The 26884-nt window shown below is 37.7% G+C and overlaps 2 protein-coding genes across 2 annotated transcripts in view; both read right to left on the reverse strand.

The window, feature by feature from the left end:
* Positions 1–1487: 1487 nt before the first annotated feature.
* On the reverse strand, positions 1488–3022 carry LOC143859725 (uncharacterized). The gene is made up of 2 exons (XM_077370380.1): positions 2825–3022; positions 1488–2034 (listed from the first exon to the last, which is right to left on the reverse strand). The coding sequence occupies exons 1-2, from the start codon at positions 2984–2986 to the stop codon at positions 1534–1536; spliced, it is 663 nt and encodes a 220-aa protein (XP_077226495.1). The 5' UTR covers positions 2987–3022; the 3' UTR covers positions 1488–1533.
* A 3869-nt stretch (positions 3023–6891) lies between these two features.
* The window catches only part of LOC143847182 (N-terminal acetyltransferase A complex auxiliary subunit NAA15-like), a 29069-nt gene continuing 9076 nt past the window's right edge, over positions 6892–26884 (reverse strand). The window contains exons 7-26 of the mRNA XM_077355920.1: positions 25371–25442; positions 25152–25267; positions 24034–24166; positions 20607–20684; positions 20341–20394; positions 20126–20196; positions 16343–16397; positions 16154–16249; positions 14133–14261; positions 13822–13904; positions 13490–13720; positions 11855–11987; positions 11660–11770; positions 11175–11306; positions 10497–10553; positions 10195–10292; positions 10036–10094; positions 9692–9803; positions 8623–8723; positions 6892–7641 (exon numbers count right to left, since the gene is read on the reverse strand). Of these exons, the coding sequence (XP_077212035.1) occupies positions 7445–7641; positions 8623–8723; positions 9692–9803; positions 10036–10094; positions 10195–10292; positions 10497–10553; positions 11175–11306; positions 11660–11770; positions 11855–11987; positions 13490–13720; positions 13822–13904; positions 14133–14261; positions 16154–16249; positions 16343–16397; positions 20126–20196; positions 20341–20394; positions 20607–20684; positions 24034–24166; positions 25152–25267; positions 25371–25442 (2118 nt within the window). The 3' untranslated portion in view covers positions 6892–7444. The remainder of the gene's footprint in view (positions 7642–8622; positions 8724–9691; positions 9804–10035; positions 10095–10194; positions 10293–10496; positions 10554–11174; positions 11307–11659; positions 11771–11854; positions 11988–13489; positions 13721–13821; positions 13905–14132; positions 14262–16153; positions 16250–16342; positions 16398–20125; positions 20197–20340; positions 20395–20606; positions 20685–24033; positions 24167–25151; positions 25268–25370; positions 25443–26884) is intronic.

Below are 26884 nucleotides of genomic sequence, written 5' to 3' on the forward strand. Positions count from 1 at the left end.
GGCCCGATATATGAAGGCAAAACAGGAAGCATAGTAAAAGATTGCTTCCAAGACATTATGATCATGTTTGGCAACGATGAATTATTTTTCTATGGAAATTTTAGTTTATCAAGTGCTAGGGATGGCAACAGGGCAGGGCCGGATGTTGCCTTCCCCGTGCCCGCCTCAAGGGAAATCCCCCGTCGTCCCCGCTTCGGGGATGGCGGGGAAACCTGTCCCCGCCCCGCACACTACAGGAAATAGTTCCCCACAGACAGCCCGTTCGATGCACATGGCAAAAAATAAATAATTCACTAAAATTTTGCCAATATGCGTAGGATATTGAAAAACAGAAACAATTTGCTAAAATCATGGGACATGGTGGAGATTTTTTTCTCCAATAAATAGAAACAATTTTGCTAATATACCTGGGATATTGAGTAATAGAAAGAATTTTGCTAAAAACGGTGAGATTTTTTCTACAATCCAAATATATCACCTTATAGCAAGAGTTTTACATTTTTTGAGGAGGGATGCCATGTGGCGCACCCACGTCGTTCAGGATTCTATTTTACATATATATATTATATGATTTCTACTTTTTTTTAATCTAATCAAACAATTATTAGAAAAGAATCCAAAGATGTTTATGTAAGTTTATAGACAAAGGACATGATAAAGAAATGGCTCTGGGGAATTTAGGGGCGGGGCCAAAGCCATCCCCATCCCAGCTCCGGGGGAATTTTTTAATCCCGTCTCCGCTTAAATCGGGAATCTCCGCCACGCACGGGGCGGGGCGGACCGTTTTCACAGGTCTAATTGCCAGCCCTATCAAATGGTGAGAGAGGATTAGCGAGGGTTGGAGACAAAGACGAAGAGACTTGAGATGGCACGACAAAGGACATGATAAGAAATGGCTAAAAAGTAAGGAGAAGATAAATTATATTTTGATTGGAGTTTTTCTTTTCCTTATTTTTCAGCCTTTTCTCACTCATGTCCTCTCTACTCTCTACATCTCCCACCCTCTCTCTCCATTTGATAAACTACAATTCCATGGGGGAAAAATTGTGGCAGCCAAAAATGGCCTAAAGGATTGATTGGAGAGGGAAAAAATAAAAATGAATTTGCATTCATATATATGGGCAGATTTGTGGACAAACACTGTCTGTCCATTTTGGCCTCCACAAATGGATGGGTTAGGATGATCCTATGAAGCTGATTTTTGGTATGCACCCTATCTATGATGGGGCCTTGCAAATGAATGGTTTAGATGCTCACCAAAAATGTGGGACCCATGGTACGGTCGAGCGTACAATCTTATTCCTCATATATATATATATATGAGAATTATACGGGAACAAGAAAAACCTTTCTTTTTTTCTTTTTTTTGACATCTCTTGGGTAGGAACCCATGATTAATCTTTCATTTTTATTTCTTATTTGGGGATTTCAAATGAGAGGAACCCATGTGGATGCAAGGTGTAATGACCAAAGATACATAGCTCTGATTTTACATAAATAAATACATAGAAATTAGTACAATTCCTCTTCTTCCTACTCATCCCAATCAACATCACGATCAACAGAAAAGTCAAAAAAATAGAGCAAGAAAACCATGACAAAGCAACAAATAAACATGGGTATGGGACCAAAGATCCACAAAAATAAAGGGAAAGACAAGTACAAGGAAATCATTCCACATGACGAGAAATAACTCCCTCTATCCACAGCCCTCACCACATACTCATTGGGTCCTGATTTACTCTTTAATGGCACGTTAATTAGGATGCTTGCATGGCTATAAGACGCAACAGATTGCACGTTCATAAGAAAAGCTACCAAGAAGCACACCAAGATGGACAAGTACTTGATCGAAAATCCGAGCTCGCTAGTGTCCCCCAAAACCAATCTAAACCGTCCAATGTCATGACCGCCGTTCGTCATCAGAACCACGATCAATGAACTTAGCATTATAGCCGTTGATGCCAACAGGGTTGATGCCATTATGTTGTTTCTCAGAGTTTGTACTGCTAGAATCCCGTTCTTGTCCATGTCCTGTAACAACCAACACAAAAGAGAATCCATTGAAATGAAGAAAAGTGCCCCAAAAAAATTAAGTAAAATCGCTTAAAACAAATTTTAAGCATAAATGATTAAATAACACCAACTCTATTTTGTTTCACTTGGTATCAGAGCTATTGCCTCACGGCAGGTCTTGAGTTCAAAACCCAACAACTCCTTCATATTAAAAACACACGTGTAAGGCCAACCCAAAAAAAATAGAGGAGTTGCACGTGAAGGGGAGTGTTGAAGTATAAATAGTTAAATAATACCAGCTCTGCTTAGGCTTTTGGAGTAATTGGTTGTTTCACAATACCCATTTTTAAACTGAAAAGTGGGAGTAAAAATTTTTTTCGCCCATTTTACATCAAAGAAACGGAGCCTAAAGAAAAAAGTTGGAAAACACAAACGAGAATTTATTTTATGCCCATTTTACGTAATATAGTATGACTATGTCTAGGCGGGAGGCAATCAAAGAGGTTTCACTATAGGCGAAGATTATAGAATAAAAAGATATCCAAAAGGTTTGCGAAACCTACGTGATTTTTATTTTTGCACCCTTACTACATCATACGAGGAGCATAGGAATGAATTTACATGAAATAGATCGAGACATAAGACCCGGTTCATGTTGGATTCTGAGAAATGATTTCTAGTCAAAAAATTGATTATTTGACTAAAAGTTTTGTTTAATTTTGGGTCAAATAATCAGTTTTGGAACCAAAATCGATTCTCAAAATCTAAAACCAAAAGGACCAACATATAATACAAAGAGATAACTGACCTTCATCATACTTCTGACCCATAATTGCCTATTTTTGGCATTGTTACCCATAACAGTTTTTCTTGGATACTTGATCACATAGTACGAGAGCAATACATGGTAAGCCAGCATTAGAGTGAGACCCATAGGAACCAAAGTATAATCAAGGATTTGTTTCTTCATCTTTGTTGCAAATGTCAAACATAACAAAAGAAAGTAGAAGAAGACAGAAGAGAAAGACTCAAATTCTCAGAGTGGTGGTCAAAAGGCCTAAAGTTCTCAAAGTTGTTTCTTCTTGTGTAGTACAAATTTCAACGATAATAAAAGGGGGGGAAGAAGAAGAAGAGACGAAATAAAATTCTCACAAAGTTGGGGTGTGAAGGCTTAGTCTAAGTGTTGTTGTGCACGTAAGAGGGGGGAGGGGTTCTTCCCTTTTTGAAGGGAGAGGATAGCACTTTTGTCCCTGCCTACTTTGTTTTACCCATAACTGCAAAAAAAGTTTATCAAGAATTTGTCGACAACAAGTTATATGGTTATAAGTTGGGTTATTGGTTCCGTCACCACCTACCTTGTCTAGGCAATTTTTTCACTAAGTCATTTTGCATCTCTTCTTTGTTGTGAGTTTGAGCCACCTAGTAGCTCAATTTGACTTATTTATTTAATTCACATGAGGTGGCACTTCTCTCTTGTAAAAGAGGCGCTGCAAAAGCGCTTTTGCACAATTGCTTACACTACCAAAATGCACAGCACCAATGTGTGTGCGTGTGTGTGTGTGAGAGAGAGAGAGAGAGATGGGATTTGCTAGGCAATTTTGCGGAAAGCCATTTTATGGCTCACTTTTTCAGGAGAGAGCATCTACACGTGCTCGCTTTTGAGCAGATTTTGTCTCATTCATTTAATGAATCTGAGGTGACTCTTCTCTCCTGCAAGAGGGAAGATTCACCTCATAACTGAATTTGCACTAGCATGTTTTAATAATTGCACAAACTTAGCTTGTCTTTTCTTTTTTCTTTGACGGTTGTTTTAATAATAAAAGACATTATCAAAACGGGGGGAGATTGTAAGCCTATTAGTTCAACCCTTGGCAATCTTTTAGTCTTGTTTTGATGATTCCAAACACAAGTTGATTTCTTGTGTAATTTTAGTGTACTAATGTGTTTGTGTTTAACTTAAAGATTTTATCTAAGGAACTAAACCAAGGAGCATGGATCAATGGCATGGAGAGCATGGATCAATGGCATGGAGCAAGTTGAGGATCATGGAAGCCAAAGAGAAGTTGGAGATCCATGAAGAGGAGAAGAAGAAGAAGAATGATCTTAAAGATCAAAAGTCAAGTCTTTGTGTAATTAGATTGTATAAATCTAACCCGTCATGAAAACCAACTTAAAGGGACTCAAAAGACACTTAAATAATTTAAATATGTCTAAGAAATAAGGAGGACCAAAAGCCCAAGGCCATGAGAAAAGATAAAAAAGGAAAAAGGCCAAATTTGCACTTGCTTAGTTGAACATTGGCCATTTTCTTATGGAAAATGGATCTAGGGAGTTTTTAAATAATTTTGAAATTATTTTTAATAAAAAGTATACTCCCTAAGATTTCCATATAGTATAAGAACATCAATTTCCAATAAGAAATGAGAGAGATATGAATTTTCTAAGTAAACTGCACAATCCATAATTTCTTAGATGGGCCTCCATGGGATTCCACAGAGTTCCGCAGGCTCCCATTAATCTCCGTGGGCAAGACTTGTCCAAAATAAAAATAAAAATAAAAAAAGCCTAACGGCTAACATGGAGCTCCGCCGGTAGCCTCTGTATTAGCTGTCGGGAGCCCAATAACGCCTAGTTTTGGGCTCCCTTGCCTATTTAAAGGAAACCTTAAGAAACGCTCTCGGAACTTATTTTGACATATTTTAGTGTGCTTAATATCCTTGTGCCTCTACTTGGTGATTATTTGAGGGATTAGTGCAGGATCACAATTCTAAATCTTTTTGTCATTCTTGTGAGAGCTTTTCTTCTTGTATTTTGTGAAGGCTTTGTTTATTTCTCATTGTGTACGGTGGAGGGCACCCGGATGACCCTTGGAAGACAAGCTTGGGCATAATGCTTGGGATGAGTATACAGGTATGGAGTCACCTCGGGAAGGAGCATGGTATAAGCTTGTAACGGTTTGGTTTTACCCATAAGAAGACCAGGTTTAGTGAAGCCACCGAGATCCTACTTTGGTGTAAGCTTGTATTGGTGGAGTGGATGTAGGTCCGGGTTTGGACAGAACCACTACAAAAAATTATTGGTACCCTTCTCCCACTTTCTATTTTGTCTTTCTTGTGCTTTTAATTGTTATTCTTCCAAGTTCTTAACTTACTATTTGTTCTTAGTCTAATTGAATCATTTTAAAAGAGCAAAGTTTTTGAAAAACCAATTCACGCGCCCCTCTTCAGTTGGCACATGGCTTAATAGGGTTTATTATCGAAACAAGGGGGTTCTAAATATCATTTTTGGGAGGGACCTGGAAGGATTGGTTGCCCCTCTAGCTTTCCTTATCTATCTCAAACGGGGCTGTAATGAGAGAAATTCCTTTTCCTTTATGCCACGTTTGGTAGCCATGAATTTTTTATTTTTTTTACATGAAATTTTAGTTTAGGGAACTGATTTCAACACTCCACTCTTTTTATAAGATGCACGAAAGCATCTTACCATTTAGTATTTAGAAGGCTTATAAAAGCTTTTTGAGAACTCTTTAAATACTACACGACAAGATACGTCACGCATCTTATAAAAACATAGCAACGTTTGTATATCCGGTGGAGAAAGAGGGCTACGGAGAGTGGGAGATGAAGAGATTTGAGATAGCAGGAGTGATGAGATGGTAAGAAATGACTAAAAAGCAGGAGGGAAAATTAGTTTGTTTAGAGCTTTTCTTTTCCTTGTTTTCACCCTTTTCTTACTCTCTCATCACTCATGCCCTCTCTGTTTTCTTTTCCTTGATATTAAGATTGGCTGTTTTTTTTAACTACATTTGTTTTGAAGAATTAAGTTGTGATAGACGGTCGATTGTACAGTTAATTTGATAGGCGGGCCGTGGGCTGGCATGTGGGATCAAGACGATAGGGCATCTGGGTCCGAGGTTGGAGATGTAGATGATCATCCGACTGATTTGTATCGGACTAAATGGACGGCTGGAAATCAAAGCACCTATCCATTAATTTAGGGTAAAAAATTAGGGGGTTTGAATAGTTGGTTGAATGGATTTTAAAGTACGACCAATCCATAGCAAAGGCCTAATAGACAAATGACAAATGAAAAATGACAAATGACAAATGACAAAAGTATCCCTCCCTCGTGAAAAAGACAAAACTATCCATACCTCATGAATTAACCAAAACATCGACATCTCACAAATCAACCCCAAAATATCCCTTTCAACAAATAATCAAAATACCCTACCCAAAATTACCAAAATACCCTTATCTCTTGGAAAATGACAAAAGCACCCATAACTCATGAAAATAATCAAAATACACACCTGAAAATTCTTATCTCATCAAAATGACCAAAATAACCATATCTCATGAAAACCAACAAAAATACCCGTATCGAAAGGGAAAAAAAAAAAAAAAAAAACCATCTTAGGAAAAATAACCAAATTACACCCATCTCGTAGAAAATGACCAAAACACTCCTACAGAAAATGATCAAAATGCCCATATTTCAAGAAAAAAATGATATAAATCCCTACAACATATAAAATGACAAAACTATCCTTGTGTAAAATGATTAAAATATCATCTCATTAAAATGACGAAAAAACTCCGGCGGAAAATGATCAAAATGCCCATATTTCAAGAAAAAATGATATAAATTCCTATATCTCATATAAAATGACAAAACTATCCTTATCTAAAATGATTAAAATATCATCTCATTAAAATCACGAAAAAATACATCTCATGAAAAAATAACATGTGCTCCCCTCTCACGAGAGATGCCATGGATCTTGTTGAGCATCATGTGGTGATCCACAATGTTCTAGTCCAACGCTGCTTATCAGTACATCGCTTTCCCATTGATACTCATAAAAAGAGAGAGTAAGAAAAGGAAACCCATTATTTTCTACTACTTTCTCACAGTTAAGGCAAGATATCACATAAAGTACTACTGCAAAATCAAAGGATACAAAGTAATTTTCATGCCAAAATTTTTCCATACTTGGTAGTGTACACAGAGAACGAATGGATGTTGTTGGAAAAAGAAAGGCGGAGTAGAAATGACGCACCGGGCCAGCTCCAGAGATGCGGCGGCAGTTCTCACATTGTGATTGAATGGTGGTTCGTAGACCGCATGTGCCAGCGACAATTTTCATAACACAAAATAATTATACACATTTGGAATAGAATACGTTTCCTAACATGGAAGAGACAGCCACAAGTTAAATTACAGCCCCAAAGCAACAGAAAATTCCTTACTGTATTGTGGTGACAAAATCTTGCAGAGAGCTTGAACCTGTTCCTTTGGAAGCCTTAAAACAGCATTTTGTGTTCCCAAGTCCACCACCATTGATATTTGCAACTCTTCTGTGTCTGTATCTTTTGAATAAACTCATTTCCTGCTAAGCAGTTGGGTGAAGAAAGAATGCATATGATTAGATGGTGAGGTCCTTAAATGTTTCTATGTTCCCATTCAGGGGTGAAACCCCAGATTTAGCCTCTTGATGGTTCATGCCCCCATTTTCAAGCGCGTTACATATCTTGTGATTGACAGAACCAGAGATAGCTGAGCTGCATAGACCTTCAAAGTATGTCGAAAAAGGAAAATATGCCGCACAACGCGCTTTCCATCCTGAAAAGCAAAACAGAAAGAGAGAAAAACAGATCAAGAAATATTAAGAACATAGTACAATGGTTATTCCTACGATTTTGGCATTTAGAAGTTCAATGTTGAGCCCTTGAATAGAGAAAAAAAAACAGAGAACATAACATATGAACAAGTTACAGGTAAAATACAGGCAAGTATGTGCATAAGAAAGGCAAGCAAGCATGAATGCATTCTGAGATCCGCCAACCTTATTTGAATAATGAAGATTCTTATTTCTTTTTTATTTTGCGTTTTATGCCATTTGTTTCAGTTCATACATTGTGGTAGAAGTTTATTGGAACAATATATCCCTGGAAAATGAAGTGGACTGTTACCCTTGCTACCATATTTTGATAACTTTGTTTTATACTTTTCTGATTGGATGTTGATAGCATCATGAGCATTGTAACAGGCATGGAAAGCTAATTAAAAAGTGTAAAACAAAGCGAGCAGTGCCATTATCAAAATATGGTACTGTGGATGTCAGTGCCCAAAATGAATTTCCCAGCATTTGGTCAACTCATTTTTGTGCAAATTCTTTTCCAGAATAAAAAATAAACTTTCCCTGTTTTCTAGGAAGAAAATTTCAAGCCATCTGAACCTGAATTTTATTTTGATGGACTATTTTTTCCATGGAATTTTTCTATAGAATTTTTTCCATACAAATTTTTATCCTACATCCAAATGGTTCCTGAAGGAAAGAAAAGAAATAGTATCTTCCAAAAAGACCACACCAGTACATTGCTAATACATGCACAAATCGATCCCCTATTTTATTTTTATTTTTATTTATTTTTTTGGGATGGTAGCAAGGTTTTCATTAAAGAAGAAACAGGTGACCAAGACAGTCAACACAAATCGATCCCTTGTTATAATAGGATAATTGATACTTGGGCTGTAAAAGGTTAAAGTGGAAAGCAGTGAATTGGTTGCTACAAATTGCAAATGTCTTGAGGTGGTACTTACGAGAAGCAGCATTTGGATCAACGAGCACAGTTCCAAGAAGTTTATGGACTGCAATACAGTCATTAAGTTTCCATTCCTTGACTGGTCCCAACGCGCCCTTTCTGGTTTGTACAACAAACATGGATCACATTAAATTTTCTTTTACAGAAAATAGATGTCAAAGAAATAATACATTTCAACCAATTAAGAAAAGGACAATGACCCAAAGACACGTTTATGTCAGGTTCATCCCAAACGTATGGAAACATTTGCACATGGTGAAATATTTTTAATCTTTTAAAAACCAGGTACAAATAACGAAATTTTAAGATGAAACTTTGGGAAATGTTAAAAAAAAAAAAAAAACAAATACATACTTAGGAACCATCACATGAGGAAGAAAGCCATCCATAATGGCTTAGTCACATCGAACACCTAATGATGTGTTTTCACACATGTTTGGAACATTAAAGTCAATAAGGAAGCAAACTGTAATAAAGAATAAGAAAGTATAATGACCAGTCTCCCTTCTAAAGACCACAACGCTATGTCAATACAACATAGAGTTACGAAGTATTATTGGTCCCATGCCGATACGACGCCCCATGCATAAGACACGGTTACTTTGTTGTGCAGTTCAATGATGTTGCCTACCAAGTGTCATTCTCTACATTTATGAAATGAAAGGAAATGAAAATAATATTTTTCCATTTTTTTGGTCCTTCCGATCATTTAAGTCAAATTTCAGGAATTTCAGCAAAATTTTGGGAATTTCGGTCGAATTTCATGGAAATACATAAAAGAAAATCATGTAGATTTTGTTTCTGTGGAGATGGAAATGGAAACATTTCGGTCGTTTAGGGAAATTTAAAACCATGATATTGACACACTAAAGTAGGGGTATGTTTGTTATCTGATTGAAAATACAACAGTATTTTGTTCACAATATTTATAGTTTTTTTCTATGGTACCGAGCGTCTAAAGTACAGAAACTTGAGTTATTAATGTAGAATTTTAAACGTGCAAACAGGGGCTGCTAGGAAGAACCCTAGCACGTGTCTTTATAGAAGGTCTCTTGAGAAAGTATTACATTGACACAAGGTTGTTAGTTGAGTCTTCAATCAGCTTGATTGCTTCAGGCTTCTTTCCAGGTTCCAGAACATATAGCATTTCTGCAACTGCGGCTCTATGCATCAAGGAATCTTCACAATCCATCAAACCAGAGTCAGTAGTCGGCACCCCCAGGACACTAAGGACCTGATCCTTTCAGATTATGACAACCGATTGTCAGCCCTAAACCTATTATCGGACTCAAAATTACATTTAAATTTGAGCCCAATAAAAGGTTTAGGGCTGCAATCGGTTGTCATAATCTGAAAGAATCAGGATCTACACGATAAATGAATGTATGCATGAGTTCGGGAAGATACAAACCTTTGTGTTTCTCAAGAAAAGATTTGTTTGCTTCAATTAGAGACTTCTCGTGCAATTGGCTACAAAAAAAAAAAAAAAAAAGTGGAATGCATTTGAAGAATTCTAGAATGCTCAGGATTATGCTAAACAGTAACCGAGAAGTAGCCGTGCCATGACTACCTCAGACTAGACCGCTCTGCTTCTAAGACACTCCAAACGAGTTTCTCTGAATCAGTCACAGGAGTAGTGAAACTACTCACTTTATGAAAGAATCTTATCTGCAAAAAAGACGAGGTGATGAGAAAGATGAATTTGTTTAGTCCCAGAAAAATTTGAATGTAAAACCAATATGACATAATATCTTTTACCAAGACAATTCATAATGTCTGTTAGAGACAACAAATACTGAAAAGGAAAACATCAAAACAAAATAAAAGACGGGCAGTTCTATTTTACAATCGCTGTTGGATGAGATGACATACCAAGGAGCGATGGGAATCAGGGTTATCTCCATCCAGTTTAAGCAACTGCTTCAAAGCCTGAGGAAAAGAAAAAAGGTAAGCGGTGATTCGGAGTTCAACTAGCCTTACAAAGTAACAAAAGGATGGCATCACTTTTCAAAAAAAAAAAATGCTTTCATCATACAATTACACGATCAAATCCTAACACCCATTTGGACGACCATCGGTCTGGATTGTCAACGGTAGGAGCTTAAAAATGGACGATGGGTAGGAAAATTATCAATGATCTAACAGCAAAAAAAAAATCTATCAGATGGCTAGGATGGTTCGATCATGATTTTGGGTCATCGGCAATCCAACATGTCATCCACTAGGTGGATATAGTCCACATTGTTGATTGGGCCATCTTGAGCAACTTGAACAAGATGTGAACCTTCGCATTTTAGTAATGGTAAGAAATTCCATACAGCCACACAAATTTCTAATCGCTTCTCTAAACACCAAATTGCCATATCTTTCTACGCTATTCATCCCCAAAATTGCCAAACACTCCTTACAAAGAGTGGCCAAAATTGCCATTTCTAATCACACTAGTGGCGCAGGGTGTCAGTTAACAATGAAATATAACTAATCAGTCCATTGTGGACATTTAGTCTGCTTCATTCAATTTCCCATTTAAAGAACCTTCCATTAAATTACCTGCAAGGCAAGTAAAATCCTCTGCTTTCTCATATTTAATTCAAACGAAAGTAAATGTGTTTCCAAGCACTCTGAGGAGTTCTTTTGAAGCAGCTTCAAGTACTTCGTACCTTCTGCTAATGGATCTTCAACCTGCACCAATGCATTCAACGCCACAAAACAAGCTATCACTTATTCCAATGCCCTTGACGGCTCCTTTGAGTAGTAATCTCAATAACATCAGCCACATTAATCACTTAAGAAGTAAAATATGGACTTCAGCAAATAATTTAAAATTTCGGCCGAAATCCCAAAATTTCAGATTTCGCAAAAGTACATAGATTCGGTGTCAGTCTGAATTTTGGCCGAAATTACCGTCATTTGTTTACTTTTTTTACATTTTTTTATAATTTCGGCCGAAATTTGGTTTTGGTTGTGGCTGAAACCGACACCAAAACCGGAAATTTAAAATCCTTGCTTCAGCAACAAGAAGATCTAAAATGCACCTGCAACAATTTCTCCCCATGAGGATCTAAATCAACTGGTTTGGCATGTTGACGCTTGCCAGTTTTGGATATACCAGCACTAGATTCTTCCTCATTTTTGTCTTCAGCCTCCTAGGAAAATGCAATACGTCATAACATAAACAATGAACGTAGAAAGGTAATTAAGAAAACTGCAGAAAGTAAAGTAAGATATACTTTCTTCGCACGAGCTTCTGCCTTTCTCTGTTTTTGTCTCAGTTTTTTTTTCTGAGATGGTGGCAGTCTAGACATCTCTTCATCTTCTTCAGTTGTTGATTTGGAAGGAGAATCATATAACCTTATATAGCATCTGCACCACAAAATATCATATGAAGTCATAACGAATACAAGTCGGAACTGGATGATTTCTAATGTTTAGATATAGCATAGAAAATCCCAAAGGAATACAGTTAACAAACAGAACTGCTCTAAAGAATGAAGGAAATAATAATTTCTCCAACAAGTGAACAATGAAGTAGCACGTCAAAAAAAAGAGTCCAGAGAAAACAAGGCCTAAATCATTAGCAACCCTAGTGGTCACCTTTATGGCTATGAAGGGTGGACTCAAACTCGATAGAGAACACCTGATAACTGGAGATAAAATAGATAACACCTGATAACAGGAGATAAAATAAATTATTCCATCAAAGATGGAACATTATCAGAAGAAAGGCCCAGTATCGTGACTATTTTGAAGAATGGTGGGGAAAATTGTCTTTCAACAAGGATCTGTGGATTGCAATCACTAACTAAAACTCGGAAATAAGGTTCCCCCTGCAAAGCAGCACCCAAGACCGACCTAGAAAAGAATCAATAGAGACAAGTAAAGAGACATGCACAGTCACTCACTAGATGTAGTCCAAGGAGATATACACAACAGCGAGGGCCTTAAATTTTGATTGGAAGGTGATACAGTTACTTATAAAACAATGAGAAGATCGCATGATGAGAAATTTTTAAAAAGGCAAATTATTTAAACATAATACCCCCCCAAAAAAAAAACAAAAAAACAAAAAAACAAAACAAAACACCGGGAACCCACCAGACCCTGGTATGGTAAAATTGAACTTCGATAGATCAAGCCTTGGTAATCCTAGCTTGGTGGGGGTTGGATAAAATTGAACTTCGATAGATCGAGCCTTGGTAATCCTGGCTTGGTCGGGGTTGGAGGACTCTAGGGACGATGATGGAGCCACTAGATGGTCCTTCTGAGGTCCGATTGAGATCGAGGATTCTAACAAAGTACAAGTTAAAGCAGTGTTGCAAGGAATCAGGATAATTAATAGTGACTTATCTAGAGAGGAGAAGCCCTCATCCTTAGAGGTTTGCGGGCCTAATTGAGGAGATTCGGGAGATCGGCCAATAGCAAGGCAGACCACTGGACTAGTTCTAGGGTGGACAGAGCTCGTTTAGAGATTTTTTATTTTCCACCTGCTTGATTTTATCCCTATTGTAGCGCGTTGGCGCCTCTTGTTTCTTTCTCTTTTGTGTTTCCTTGTTTTGACCATCTCAGTGGCAGCTTTCTTTTTTCATAAAAATTAACTTTCTTCGAAGAAAAAGGATTTGAACTCCATAAAGATACATTATTGATCCACAAGTAAAAGAATTAAGCTTAATCATATAAAGTTATAAACATTTCTGGTAGGATGAAATTTAATCACAGGATCTGAAAAATGATAATGAAAATAAATGTTTTGATATCATTCAAAAAAAAAAAAATGGATGTTTTGATTAAGCAAGAAATCTCAGACATGAACTTAATCAATCAAATATCGCATTAGTCACTGGCATTGCAAGAACAAAAGATTTTACCTGATAGCTCCAGCTGCTGCCTTATGAAAGTACGCATGTGAATGTAAGCGATCTTGAAATTTTAGCATTTCAACATAGGCACGCAAAGTCATTTTCCTTAAGCAATAAGAGTGGAAGTCGAATTGATCCTCCGTCATATCTGCATAGTGCTTCTCAACAGCCAAGAATTTTTTCAAAGCCCGGCCCAGATCACCTTGTCGAAAGTAACTTTCACCAGATGCAAGTTCATACCTTCTCAGAATGAAAGGATGAGAAAACCAGAAGAATTAGAAAGAGGAATCACAATACCATTTGTACATAACTCAGTGACCAAAAAGGTAACGAGGACACACCACATGCATTGCATATCATGCAGGTTATTGTGCTGGTCCCCATCCTTTGTGAATAAGACAGCTGTCTTCTCCGCTAATCCCACCTTTCAAAAACAGAAGAGTTACAAGAAATTCGCTTCGACAATACAAGTATTTCCCAACAAAATGGCGACGTTATAAACAGAGAGAGAGAGAGAGAGAGAGAGAGAGAGAGAGAGAGAGAGAGAGAGAGACTAAACATGAGAATACTTGCAGAAAACAATTTTGATTTAAATAGCATATTCACGTGAAGAAAAAGAAGAGAAAAATGAAAAATCCAACAGTCTATATACCTGATCAGCCTGAAGCATCCGCTTAACACATTCACTATTTATGAAGCGATCTGCAAGATCCATTGACCTAGCTTCATCTGCCATCGCAGCAGCTGCTGCCAAGTCACCTGCGTGTTTCAATATTCTGCCCTGTGATTAAGAGGACATGTGTCAGCAACATGCCAAAACAACAGCATAAAGTATGAACTTAATAAAGTATGAATTTTTATTTATTTATTTATTTTGAATTATTTTGAACTTGATAAAGTGTGAATATGCATTGACAAGCAAAAATAATAATAATAATAATAATAATAAGCCATTCTATAATCTCAAATAAGGGGTGGCCCAGTGCACGAGGCTCCCGCCACTGCAGGGTCTGGGGAGGGTAGATGTACGCAGCCTAACCCCTGCTTTGCAGAGAGGCTGTTTCCGTGACTTGAACCCGTGACCACCAGGTCACAATGGAGCAGAAAGGAAAATAAAAAACCAAACAGAAAGGTAATGAAAATTTTATGACAAAAATGAAATATCACAGTTCATGTAGAGCTTTCTACATTCGAAAAAGTTAGCCATTAATTTTCTGACGTTCATGATTGTATAATTCTCTATGAAAGCATTTACTTACAAATAACTTAAATGCGCATTTGGATAAGGTATCAGAACAAATATTTCAATCTCATCTCTGATTGAAAGATGCACACCACTGATTCAATATTGAGCAAAATCAAAACGGATCCACCAATATAGGATGAATAGACAGCAAAAGCCAATTTCAGCCAAGTAAAAAGAAAGATGAGAAAGCTCCTATGAGCAACGTAGTAATAAACAGCAGATCCCCACATGAAGCTTTATTGGCCAGGCAATGAGGATAGCTCATGGCACATGATTAGATTCTTGTAGGTCTCATTCAAAATTAGCAATCAGAGATATTTCAACAAGAGTTTCAAGTTTTAGGGTATTCATTACCGAGTTTTGGTACTGCCACTCTCACCACTGCCCCACCCTGCCAACACCCGACCTCAGTACACATGACACGTGTGTATGATTAGGTAGGTTAATCCGGTTGACTATCCCACCACCACATATGGAAATTGCCAATCCCAATCAAAACAGATCATAGGCCCCACCCCACCAACACCTGACCTCAGTACACATGACACGTGTGTATGATTCGGGCGGTTAATCCGGTTGACTATCCCACCACCACGTATGGAAATTGCCAGTCCCAATCAAAACAGAGCATCATAGCACCTCGATCAATATGATGGTTTCTTGAGGTGCTATCCCCAAATCATGGACTGCAGATTTGGAGACGTAGATCAACATAATGGAATCTATGTTCATATGTATGATTCGGAGTCAATGGTCAACCGTTCTCGGGATGGTTAAAAAGGTCTTTTGCAGACACCAGAAGAATTCATGGTGGACCACCCCAAAAGTAGCATGTTGACATATTTGGAATAAAAAAAAACCTTGCAAATCTTGTAAGAGAAGGAAATCCAGGTAGGTCAAATTTAAAATTATTTCAGGGAGAGTTTCGTGTTTTAGAGCAATTCTTTAGCGAGTTTTGGTATTGTCAATCCCACTACCCTTTTTTGGGCATTTGTTCAAGTTGTGAAGATGTCTTGCATTCTGACATTTTACAGGACCCTGATTTCTTGTTTCCTTCTTGTTCTCCTTTTGTTGTTTTTACAGTTGTAGATTGTAACTTTTGTTGTTTTGAGACACTCTCAGTCTCCCTGTTTTTGTTTTAATCCATCTACCATTCAAAAAAAATATGTGGGAAGTGAACCAAATAAATATGCCAAATATTAGCTCCTTTTAAGGACAAGCAATAAATATACCAAAACTCACAAGCTTGAAAATGAAAACCAATCACAATAGGAAAGTATCTTTTACTGCCAAAAGAATTAGAAAAACATGTCAATTTCCCTAAACAAGTTATCAGTAATATAGTTATTAACAATGTTATGGACAAATCTAAATATCATAGCACTTCAAAGAGGCACATCACGTATAGGTAGATGTCATAAACAAACCTTCACAGAGTAAAGATCAATCACAGTAGGAGTATGCTCAATAGCTTCATCAATTTTAACAAGGCCTAGATCATACTGCCCTCTTCTATCATAATGCTGCATCAAGATAAACTCCGTAAGCAATGTCATTAAAAGAGATACAACTAAAGAAAATAAAAAATAAATAAACCAAGATGCTTAAGCCAGAACCTGGGCCAACAAAAACAAAGTCCACATAAGCGTTGAAGGAGGCTCTTTCGTTGCACTGTAACTCAAATGAATACATGTACATGTTAGCAAAAAGAATATGGCACTTCACCATCAAAAACTGCATATCACAAATAACCAACCATCAAATACCATGTACAGTTAGCCAAAACAAGTGAAAAGAATGCATGATTCTCAAAGGAATAAAAGTTCAGTCTATTGTTATAAAGTGTACATCATGGCTCAAAAATATAGCACAGTTGATTCACATCCACTTAGGAAGTCATTCTAAGACAAGTATCACTTAAGCACCAGACGTCTACCTCAAAAGAGGAAACTTTGATACAGCACTCAACAGAACTTGAACGAGAAAATATTAATTACCTTAAATATAATTATAACCAACTCGATTGGACGAAGTAGCTTGTTTCTATTCGATCATTGGCAAAAAAAAATTTATTGAAGGAAAAGGAAAAACTAAAAAGAATGAGTTACATAGGGGGGCAATAACCAACTCTTATCTCGTGCCCACATCCATGCCAAAAGAGTTCCCTACAATTGGCTTCACCAAAATGTATTAAAAATATGTGGCCTTTTAAAGGAATTCTCTTAATGTACTTAGCTTAGCTACCATTGTGATTGACGTAGGCTATCTGGGGAAGATATTAACAAGGAAATATGGGTTCGTATTTGCTTTTATTGCTACTCAGTTTTATGCAGGACCACTCCATCATAGTCGCTTTAGACATTTTTGCAGTAGTTATAATATAAGATAATGGCAGTAGCACTAAAGATGCATTGGAACATAAGTATGGACTGGCAAACGTTATTACTGATTAATGTATAACTCAAGTGGCTGAAATTAATTTCTGTCCATATATAATATTTTGGTCTCCCTTTCTCAAGAAAGATTTGCAAAATGTTTAAATAGTTTTTTCATAAATAAAAAAATATTAAATAGCCTTCGGATCAACATGAGGATCCCGGTTTGGAATCTAAGGGGTTTGGGAAGCCTCGACAAAATGACCCAAGTGAAGCAGTTAATATTAAAAAATAATCTGAACTCGTATGTATTCAAGAAACTAAGTTGAACAATATGAGCAAAGAAGTAATAAAGGAGTTGGGATGCCGGTCCAGCTGAGACTTTGTGACAATCAATGCAGTTGGAAAAACCGCTGCAGGGGTCCTAGTTACCAGGGATTATGCATAACTCTATCGGGAGGTACTCAGTATAGATAGTTGTGAAGAAGACTTCAGACAGTTTCTTATGGACTTTCACGGGTGTTTATAGGCCAATACTAAGAGCCGATCGGAGGTTGTTGTGGGAGGAGTTGGATAATGCCAGGAATAGGCGGCCTCTTCCCATTGTGCATAACGGGGTGACTTCAATGTGACAAGACTGGTTGAGGAAAGAGCGGAGTGCAGCAGAGCGAGACACTGTATGAGGGCATTTTTGGATTTCATAAGCAGAAAAATGCCAGGAATAGGTGGCTTAGTATACTTGGTCGAGAAGTTCTAATCAGAGCCGGATTGACAGAGTCCTCATCTTATCTGCCCTGACTAGCTTTCCCTTTTTCCTGGTGTTTGCCAGGTGGCCTTGCCTAACACATTCTCGGACCATTGCCTTCTTCTCCCCTAGATCCTAGAGGACCCAGACTGCAGTCATGGGTCATATTCCATTCTGATTTGAGTTGGCATGGTTTGAAATCTCTAAGATGGAAGAGAGACTTGGAGGTTTGTTAAATGAGGTGACAGTAACAAAACTGCATATTAATAGAGAGCTCAGTGTGGAGAAAGAAACTATATTGAAGAATATTGTAGAATTTAATTTGAGCCTATACTCATCAGAAAAAGATACTAGACCCAAACTTGTAGGTGTGCCCTTTAGGAGGCTAGAGAAAAGTGGCAGCTTCCCTAGAGAAACCATTTGATGAAGAACACGTAAGAGTGAGTCTCTATGCCTTAGGCGGAGATAGAGCACCTGGACAGGATGGCTTTTGTTTGGCATTCTTCCGAAATTGTTGGGATTACAGTAAAGATGATCTCATTAAGTACTTTCAGGAATGTCTATAAAGGCCTAGAGTTAGACAAAGGAATTGAGGCAACCTTCATTGTGCTCACTCCAAAGGTGACAGGAACAGTAAGTGTAGCAGATTTTCCACCAATTAGCCTTGTTGGTTGCTCATATAAGCTACTAACTAACTGGCATAACTGGCAGAATGGTTGAAGAAAGTGTTACCTACGGTCATCTCTAGCAATCAATCAGCCTTCGTCTAGGTAAGACAAATTCTAGAATCTAAACAGTGTTTTGATTTCTAATGAGGTAGTCAACTGCTACTTCAAACATGGAGATAGGGGCATCATATGCAAATTGGATAGGAAAAAGCTTATGACCGAGTGGAATAGGATTGTTTGAATTAACTCTTTAAGGAGAATGGACTTTGGGAGTACGTGGTGTGCTTGAATGTTGAGATGTGTAATTTTGGCTTGGTTCTCAATCTTGGTCAATGGGTCACCAAATGGTTTCTTGAAGTCATCTAGAGGTCTTAGGCAGGGCGACCCACTCTCCCCCTTCTTGTTCTTGATAGTAGCGGGGACCCCTGAGTAAGATGATCGAAAAGGAAAAAACCACAGGCTGATCGAAGGCTTCAGAGTAGGCAACCAACAGTTAGAGGTCTCCCAACTTCAATTTGCTAATGGCACCCTAGGGTTCAATGTTCTCGGGGTAGGTAAGGTACTAAAGCTAAAAGCTATCCTTAGGTGTTAAGAGATGGGGATTGGTAAGAGGTTAAAACTTTGGCAAATCAAGGATCCTCAGAATTCATCTCCCTGCTCAGGAGGTTGAGGGATTTGCAAGGCCTCCTTGGATCACGTACTGTGGATAAGTTTTTGACGAAGTACTTAGGCCTCCCATTGAGCATGGGAAGGCCGCAAAAGATGGAATGGGATCTGATAGTGGAAAGGGTGGAGAAAAGATAGGACACGTAGAAACGGAATTTGGATTCGCGTGGTGGGTTAGCCGCGCGGGGGGGGGGGGGGGGGGGGCATTGTGCAGTAGAAAAGAATCCTTCTATTTGTCCAGGCCTTTATTTATTGAATCAAACGAAAGAGAATAAAGTAGAAAAGTATAGGTGGAGATATTGGAAAATTTAAATCAAATATACTACTTCAACAATGAGGGAACATATGATGTATAAGGACAGGTTTATATCACAGAACAGTGTGTTACTGTCAGCATAAATTGCAATTTCAGTTAATAAATAAAAATAGAAACTGACTTCTTAAACTACTCCGCCAGCAGCACTATCACGCTTGCAGTCCTTTCATTGATATAATTTGATGAAATGCCTAAGTATAAGCATATAAGCATACACATGCCTATTCAGAAACCAATACACCAAAATCTTATTATACATATGAATGCAAGAATACAAACCTACACATGCATAGCCATATAAGCACAGATTATTGGTGTATATCAGCACAAATGTGCAAGGAGGTGAACAAACTCACCAGAATACATGCAAACACATTCAAAGGCAAACAAACAAGCACATGGCCTCATGTACAGACACAAAAACTTCATAAATGTTAATTTGTAAACATGTGTCCATATACGCCACAAAAGAAAACTCATACTACAGCATGTTTCGAATGAAAAGAATCAATAGTACCAAATTATGGCGAAAATGTTAATATAATTGCATAAACAGTATAGCCCAGATAAACAAGTCCATGACTTTCAACATTGTGCAAGATCTGAAAAGTTACAAATCCCTCATTTACCTCCCAGGAAATCCTCCAGTGGTACAAATTGAATCTTTCAGCTGAAGAATCAATTGTTCTAGAATGTCTGCCTGTTTAGATATACAACATTAAAAAATACACAAGTAGTAACTATTCCATCCAAACAACTACATGTATGCTAGAGTTCTTCAAAAGATGAATCTAATCTAAACTCCATAAATCACCAAAGAGTGAAATAAAGTACACTCACTAACCTTGTCAGGAAGATCATACAGAGGACTGAGATCAGAGAATAATGACGGAACTCCCTACATGCACAGGAAGATGAGAAAATTATGTTAGTTTCGCAAGATATTTGTAGAAGAATTTCTTCTTCATCTCCGAAATCAGTGACAGAAATAAGAAGCTAGAGTAACAACATGAAATGAATAAAAACGATAGTGTAATGCATGCATTATGATCTTTACACTAATGTATAATCACTTAGAATAGTGTTTTAGCTAAGAACAATGAACATCACCTTGGTTAATAGCGGCCTAATATAGCCATCGGCAGCCTCTCGGAATTTTTCACCTTGTAGAAAATCAAGCGGTATACGCTGAGCAGAAAAGAAAAGCAAACCTCAGAAACAATTATGTGAATTTCATAAAAATTAGCTAGCTGGTTACCCATATGCAAAATTCTATAACAATAATACATAATAAACAGAAGAAGTTATAGCTAGCATTTCTTGAGCTCCATATTATATGTCCACCATTTTCATATGTTTCCATATGGTTTCATGATTTTACAGAATTTCCACAGGAATTTCCATCCGAAACCGACATGTTTCAATTTCCTTCACGACCAAAACACGTTCAGAAAACGAAACCTGAAACCTATTTTTTGAATGGTAATGAATCATAATAAGAAAGACGGCTGAGGAGGTCAGCTATAAAGAAAAGGAAGAAAGCAAAGAGGAAATCACAGGCTAAAGAAATACAAACATCTATCATGAGGAAAGAAAGTCAAAAAGTGCTACCGCCCTTCTCGCTACCCCTTGACCAATCTATCCACATTCGAATTTACCGATATTTTCACGTGATGGAAAGATACTCATGATTCCCCTACTCGGTCCATGATCTCGTCAAACCACCTCGCAAATCTCCAAGGGGGGCAACAGTACCTTTTAACCATCTAATTACATTGAGGAAGTCTCCCTCCACTATCACCCTCGTCAAGTCAGGCTCCTCAATCAACTTGATACCCAGGAGAACCGATCTGACCTCCGCTTCATTAGAGTCTGCAATCCCAAAAGTCCCGAGAAGGCCCACAGCGTAGCACCCTCTGCATCTCTAAGAAGGCCGTCCACCCTAAAAGACCAGGGTTTCCCAGGCTCGATGCATCAAAATTTAGCTTGAGGAAACCTGGAGGGGGAGGAGACCAACTTTGGATCACTTGCTTTGCTCTATCCAAGCGCCGCCTAAACACGTCGAATAGAAATTTCAAACGTTTCATTTGATTTTCTGAATCAAGCCTTCTTTGTTCAGCCAATAAAGCAAACCGTGCCAAAGGTCGTATGTAGAAACAAATCTAAATGAGGGAAGAACCTTGACCCAGGATATCGTCAAAGCAATCACCTTAGTGAAAATGAAATAAGGACATTTTGCAACACCCATGAAGATTCTAGCATTTCTTTCTTTCCACAGGGTCCAACTCATCGCTAACAATACCACATTCCATAACATGTCACCTCTCTTCTTCCATGGGGCAAACGACCAAGTATCCAACAAAAGATCCAAGTGAGCTGGGAATACCCAAGAAATGCCAAACCGAATTAAAATTCTACTCCAGACTTCTCGAGCAATCTTGCAGTGTAGGAGCAAGTGATCCACTATTTCACCGGCTTCTATACAAGAAGCACAGTGGTCTACTATCAACATTTGGCGGCTTCACAGGTGGTTGACTATTAAAATTTTGTCTAGGGCAGCCGTCCAACCAAAAGCGCGCACCCTTGGGGGTGTCGGGATGCACCACACTTTAGCTGTCAGCAGGGAAGTCGAGCAAGATGAGAGTCGATGATAGAATGATCTGACACAGAAGACCCTTGAAGTGCACTAAATCTAAACTCTCTTGTATGCCCCCGAGCATCTAATGAACTGCTCATCCACAACCTCCAAAAACTGAGCTACCCTATCGAGCTCCCTGTTAAAAAAATTCTTCTAAACTGCAAATCCCAAAATATGCTGACTTCCCCACGAGATATTCAATCCTTCAACCACATTTCCTTCTTCTTAGACACTGCAAAGAGATTGGGAAAGATGACACTGAGGGCCTCATCAGCACACCATTTATCCTTAAAGAGAATGGGAAAGGTGACACTGAGGGCCTCATCACCACACCATTTATCCTTCCAAAATTTCATTCCATGTCTTGAGCATGGTTTTAAATTTCAGTTTCGGCTAAAATGACTTATTCGAAACCGAAATTTCAGCTGAAATTTGGTATTAACGCTTCAAATCCCTGATTTTTTGGGACGAAATTTCGATCGAAATTGCCGAAATTTAGGTAATTTCGATCGAAATTCTTTGACGGGATAAAAAATTAATATTTTATTATAAATTTCGGTTTCGGTGCGTTTCGGTTTCGGTACTCACAGAAATCCAAAATTTTGGACTTCGGTCGAAATTTAAAACCATGGTCCTGAGTACACCTTGTGTATTACTATGCGTGAAAAAGAGGATGGTTTGGGTTGAGGGCATTTTGGATAATTGACAGAAAAGAAATCTTTAAATGTAAATAAGACGAACAAAGAGCAGGTGGAACCGCAAGAGAAGAGGCTGAATATCATTTCCTTGTAGGGCATATTTATCATGTGTCTCATCCTAACTACCACTAATAATTTAAAGATAACATACATAGAAAAGGAATCTAAAAACTACTTAACTTCCTATTTTTTTAGCAACGATTACGGGGTTAATAAGACATTGTTGAATAAGAATTAATTAACATTCTCATACTTCGTTTCCCAAAACCATCTTCCTGCCTAGTTTGCATCATCATTTTAAATTACATGGCCTTTTATATGACTAAAGACCTGGAAGAAGGTTTACCATAAAGACAACATACATAGAAAAGGAATATAAAAACTACTGGACTTCCTATTTTTAGCAATGATTATGGAACTAATAAGACAATGCTGAATACAAATTAATTAACTTTTTTTTTAAAAAAATCGCCAATTTTATTGAAAAAAAAAAGACCGAGATGGCCAAGATAGAGGGTGGAGGAACCAAGAAAATAAAGAAAGATACAAGACTACAAGAGGCAACAAAGTAAAGTCACGGAGGGAGAGAATCAAACAATGCCAATGACTCTTTCGACACTCCTTCCCTAGCTAGCCTATCGGCCACCTCGTTTGCCGACCGACGAATATGCTTGAACTCTAGCGATAATGGTCTCATCCAATCAAACATTTCATCAAAAAGCCTATCAAATCCCCACGGGTGATTCTGTATTCCTTTTAGCCACTTAATACCATACAAAGAGTCCCTTTCAACTACCATGTTATCCACTTTATTCGTAGCCAATAGTTTTAAGCCCTGATGATTGCGCAAACCTCGGCCTCCATAGCATCCACCTCTCCGATGTGGCCCGCGAAAGCCCACAGAACTTCCCCTTGGTCATTTCTTAATACCTTGTTTCCCAAAACCATCTTATTGCCTAGTTTGCATCTTCCTCATTTTAAATTACATAGCTTTTTAAATGACTAAAGAACTTGAAGAAGGTTTACCATAATCATCAGCGTGAAAATAATTCTTTAATTGAATACTTAAACTCACAACTTGAATTGAAAACTATTGATACAGAAACAAGCATGTAGAGGTCTTGTACAGAACATGATGCTCCAAATTGGTTGCAATGAGCAAAATAAAAGATGAACGTGAATTTGGAAGAAATCAATGTACCTTCACAGCAGATGACCAGTTATATTGCGTCCTAAGAGATTTGTACAACACATCTAACCGATCAACTTCTTCAGGTGAGTACCGACCATTCTCTGAATATAGCCCTAGACATTTTTGCAGGCCTTCATAATATCTGAATGCAACAAAAGCAACCCAGAAAATAAAATAAGTGAGCCTTCAAAGCATTTGAAGCACAATCCAAGATATCTTTTGTGCACTTGCCAAATGTGAAATGCAATACATTAGCACCAAATAATGAATGCCTAAGCACCCCACTTACAAACTTACGAGATGATGGGCATTTCCTTGCACGGTCTAAAAAGACTTATTAACACATTTCGATTGAAAAGGCAGAGCAATACAAATATAGAAAAACAAACAAAATACACGAATTGCATATCATTACTTTAACGCCAAAAGATCGAGAACGTGTAGCACATTTTCTTCAAGACTTGTGTATAGATATCCTCGCCCAGACCTCTCACCTTCGGTTATGACTACAAAGAAAATGTTTTAATCCTAATTCCTCTATAAGGACTTAAAGCCTTCACTCCCCATCTAATAGAAACAAAAGAAATTGAGGGAGGTTGATAAGGTTATCATGTGGGTGAAAAGATGGTATAAGTATCCATGGAGAGTGGCCAATAATATTAAGAAGATCGTAGAGGGTTGTGAAGTGTTCCAGTTATCTTTTCATGATATTCACCCGAGGGGTGAATGAGGTAGCAAATTCCAACAAAAAATAAGGGAGTGTTAGGACATAAGATCCATATTCGCTCCCAATTCCTTTACTCTGATGTATTTCCACCATAGTTTATGTATCTTTACTTCACCGCGGACATACCCTATCTTGAATCCTATTTGTACATGCACTTTCCTTCATTAAGTTCATTATTTAGAAAGAAAAAAACCACCGCTCTTGAGTCTTGAGGTATTATATATATATAATACCAACTTCTGATTGTGCAAACAAGTAATGAGACATCAAAAGGACAAAACTTAATAGAAAGGTTCCAAATAAAGTACCAATGTCGCGCCATTATTTTAACACAATGGCTATTCTGAGCCAATCTACAAGATGCTCGTAACTAACATCAAGATAAATCTAAAAAATTTACCTGTAATTGTCGGGGATCATAGAGAGCAAGGACCTATATATTTTCTCTCCTTCTTCAAAACGACGAAGCTTCGCTAGTAAAGAAACTTGTTGTTCCTTGTACGCCAATTTATCTACCTGGACAAGACATTGATGACAAACAGGATAATATAATAAGTAAGAAAGTTGAAGGCATGAACTCCTTTTCTACAGCTTAGCAAGTTGAATAAAATACTCTTACAATTTTAGCGTCTTTCTTGTACAATTCCTCAAGTGCTCTCTCAAGAAATCCATATTCTTCTAATAAAGAAATCTGAAAAAAAAAATCATAAGTAAATATATAAAACAAGGCCTACGAGTCAATCCATATAACCCATATCAACATATTCAATTTTTTTAATGGTACCATATCAACATAATTAATTACACTTGTCTTTAAACTGATACAAGTAAAGCATCCTCTGCTACAAGGACACAAACAAAAAGGAAAAGGAAAAGGAAAGAAAGACACCTAGATATAGATAATGCAAATTGGAAAGAAATAAGGGTTATAGATAATTTCACGTGAAGGGATGGAGCCAAAAAATTAAGAAAAAAGCACAAAGAGTGTTTTATCATGAGAATAAGAATGCATTCCCAATGTGAAAGATCTCCAAAATATATATCACTTGAAACCATATAAGAATAAAAAAATTGATGTCAAGAAGACAAGCAGGCCTAAGTTCAAACAAGGAAAAAAAAAGTCAATAGTCCCTCTATGAGCGAAAAGCACGCTAGTCTAAAGTATAGTAAAAATGAGGGGACCATATCCTACAAGTAGTCAGTCACTTTACTGTAGCAGCTCAACTTTCTATTACAAGAAACAATCATATGTTTTAACCTTCCCCAACCTAAGAATAGCCGGAACCTTCAAAGTTCAAACCTAGAGAATTTGATTAATAGATAAGGGAATATAGCTAGAGTACTCTTGATCCCTACCAATTTTACTTCTGTGTTTTTTGACAATTGCAAGAAGAATTAGTTGATATGACCTGTATTGGATCCTCTTATGTCTGCATAATGTAGACTATGAAATCCTTCAGCTAGAGTAGTCATTCACACACAAGTTGTATCTTTCTTTTACTCCTATCAAGATTCTGAGCAAGCTATGATGCTACATGAAAAATCTGTTGTCCACTCAAGGTTCAAACAAACGATCTATTTGGATACCTAAGTCAACCTTACAGTTGCAATATGACTTCACTGAAGTTAGACACCATAACGTTCACTAAAAGGTAACATAATGTAGAATTGTGGATACATATTCTTTTATCTTTTTCGAGAGCTGCTAGAAAGACGGAAACCCATTCAGTTAAAAAAAAGGTGGGAGCTGATGATTGGGACATTGGTACAAGAAGACAAGAAAGAGGCTTCGCATTCATCGGGACTGATATTGGCTTTCAACAAAATGACCAAAATACCCCTTTATAAGAAGTAAATATTTGCAATATTAACTGAGGATCTCCAGCAGATGGATGCGAAAAATGAAGATTGGAATCTCTCCACCAAGTCAAACGGCATCATAAGAAAGTCCCTACAGCTCCACTTGCCACTGGAAAACGGATCCAAAATTAAATGCTGGCTATGGATCGGTTTTCTAACGATGGGGTGGAGTGGTGGAACACCTTATGCTAGCCGGAGTCTCCTGCGAGTCTACGACGCCGAATTGGCCACACGGGAGAGATTCCAATCATCACTTGTTGCATCTGGTCGCAG

Source organism: Tasmannia lanceolata, unplaced genomic scaffold, assembly GCF_043159265.1.
Source record: "Tasmannia lanceolata isolate RefF3 unplaced genomic scaffold, GAP_Taslan_0.1 ptg000003l, whole genome shotgun sequence".
Classification (NCBI taxonomy): domain Eukaryota; kingdom Viridiplantae; phylum Streptophyta; class Magnoliopsida; order Canellales; family Winteraceae; genus Tasmannia; species Tasmannia lanceolata.

What these genes read in the sequence shown, in the direction of transcription:
- LOC143859725 (XM_077370380.1), bottom strand. Translation starts at nt 2,986, where the DNA reads ATGAAGAAACAAATCCTTGATTATACTTTGGTTCCTATGGGTCTCACT. An exon ending in GGGTCAGAAGTATGATGAAG is followed by an intron (nt 2,035 to 2,824) that starts GTCAGTTATCTC and finishes TGGTTGTTACAG; the next exon opens with GACATGGACAAGAACGGGAT.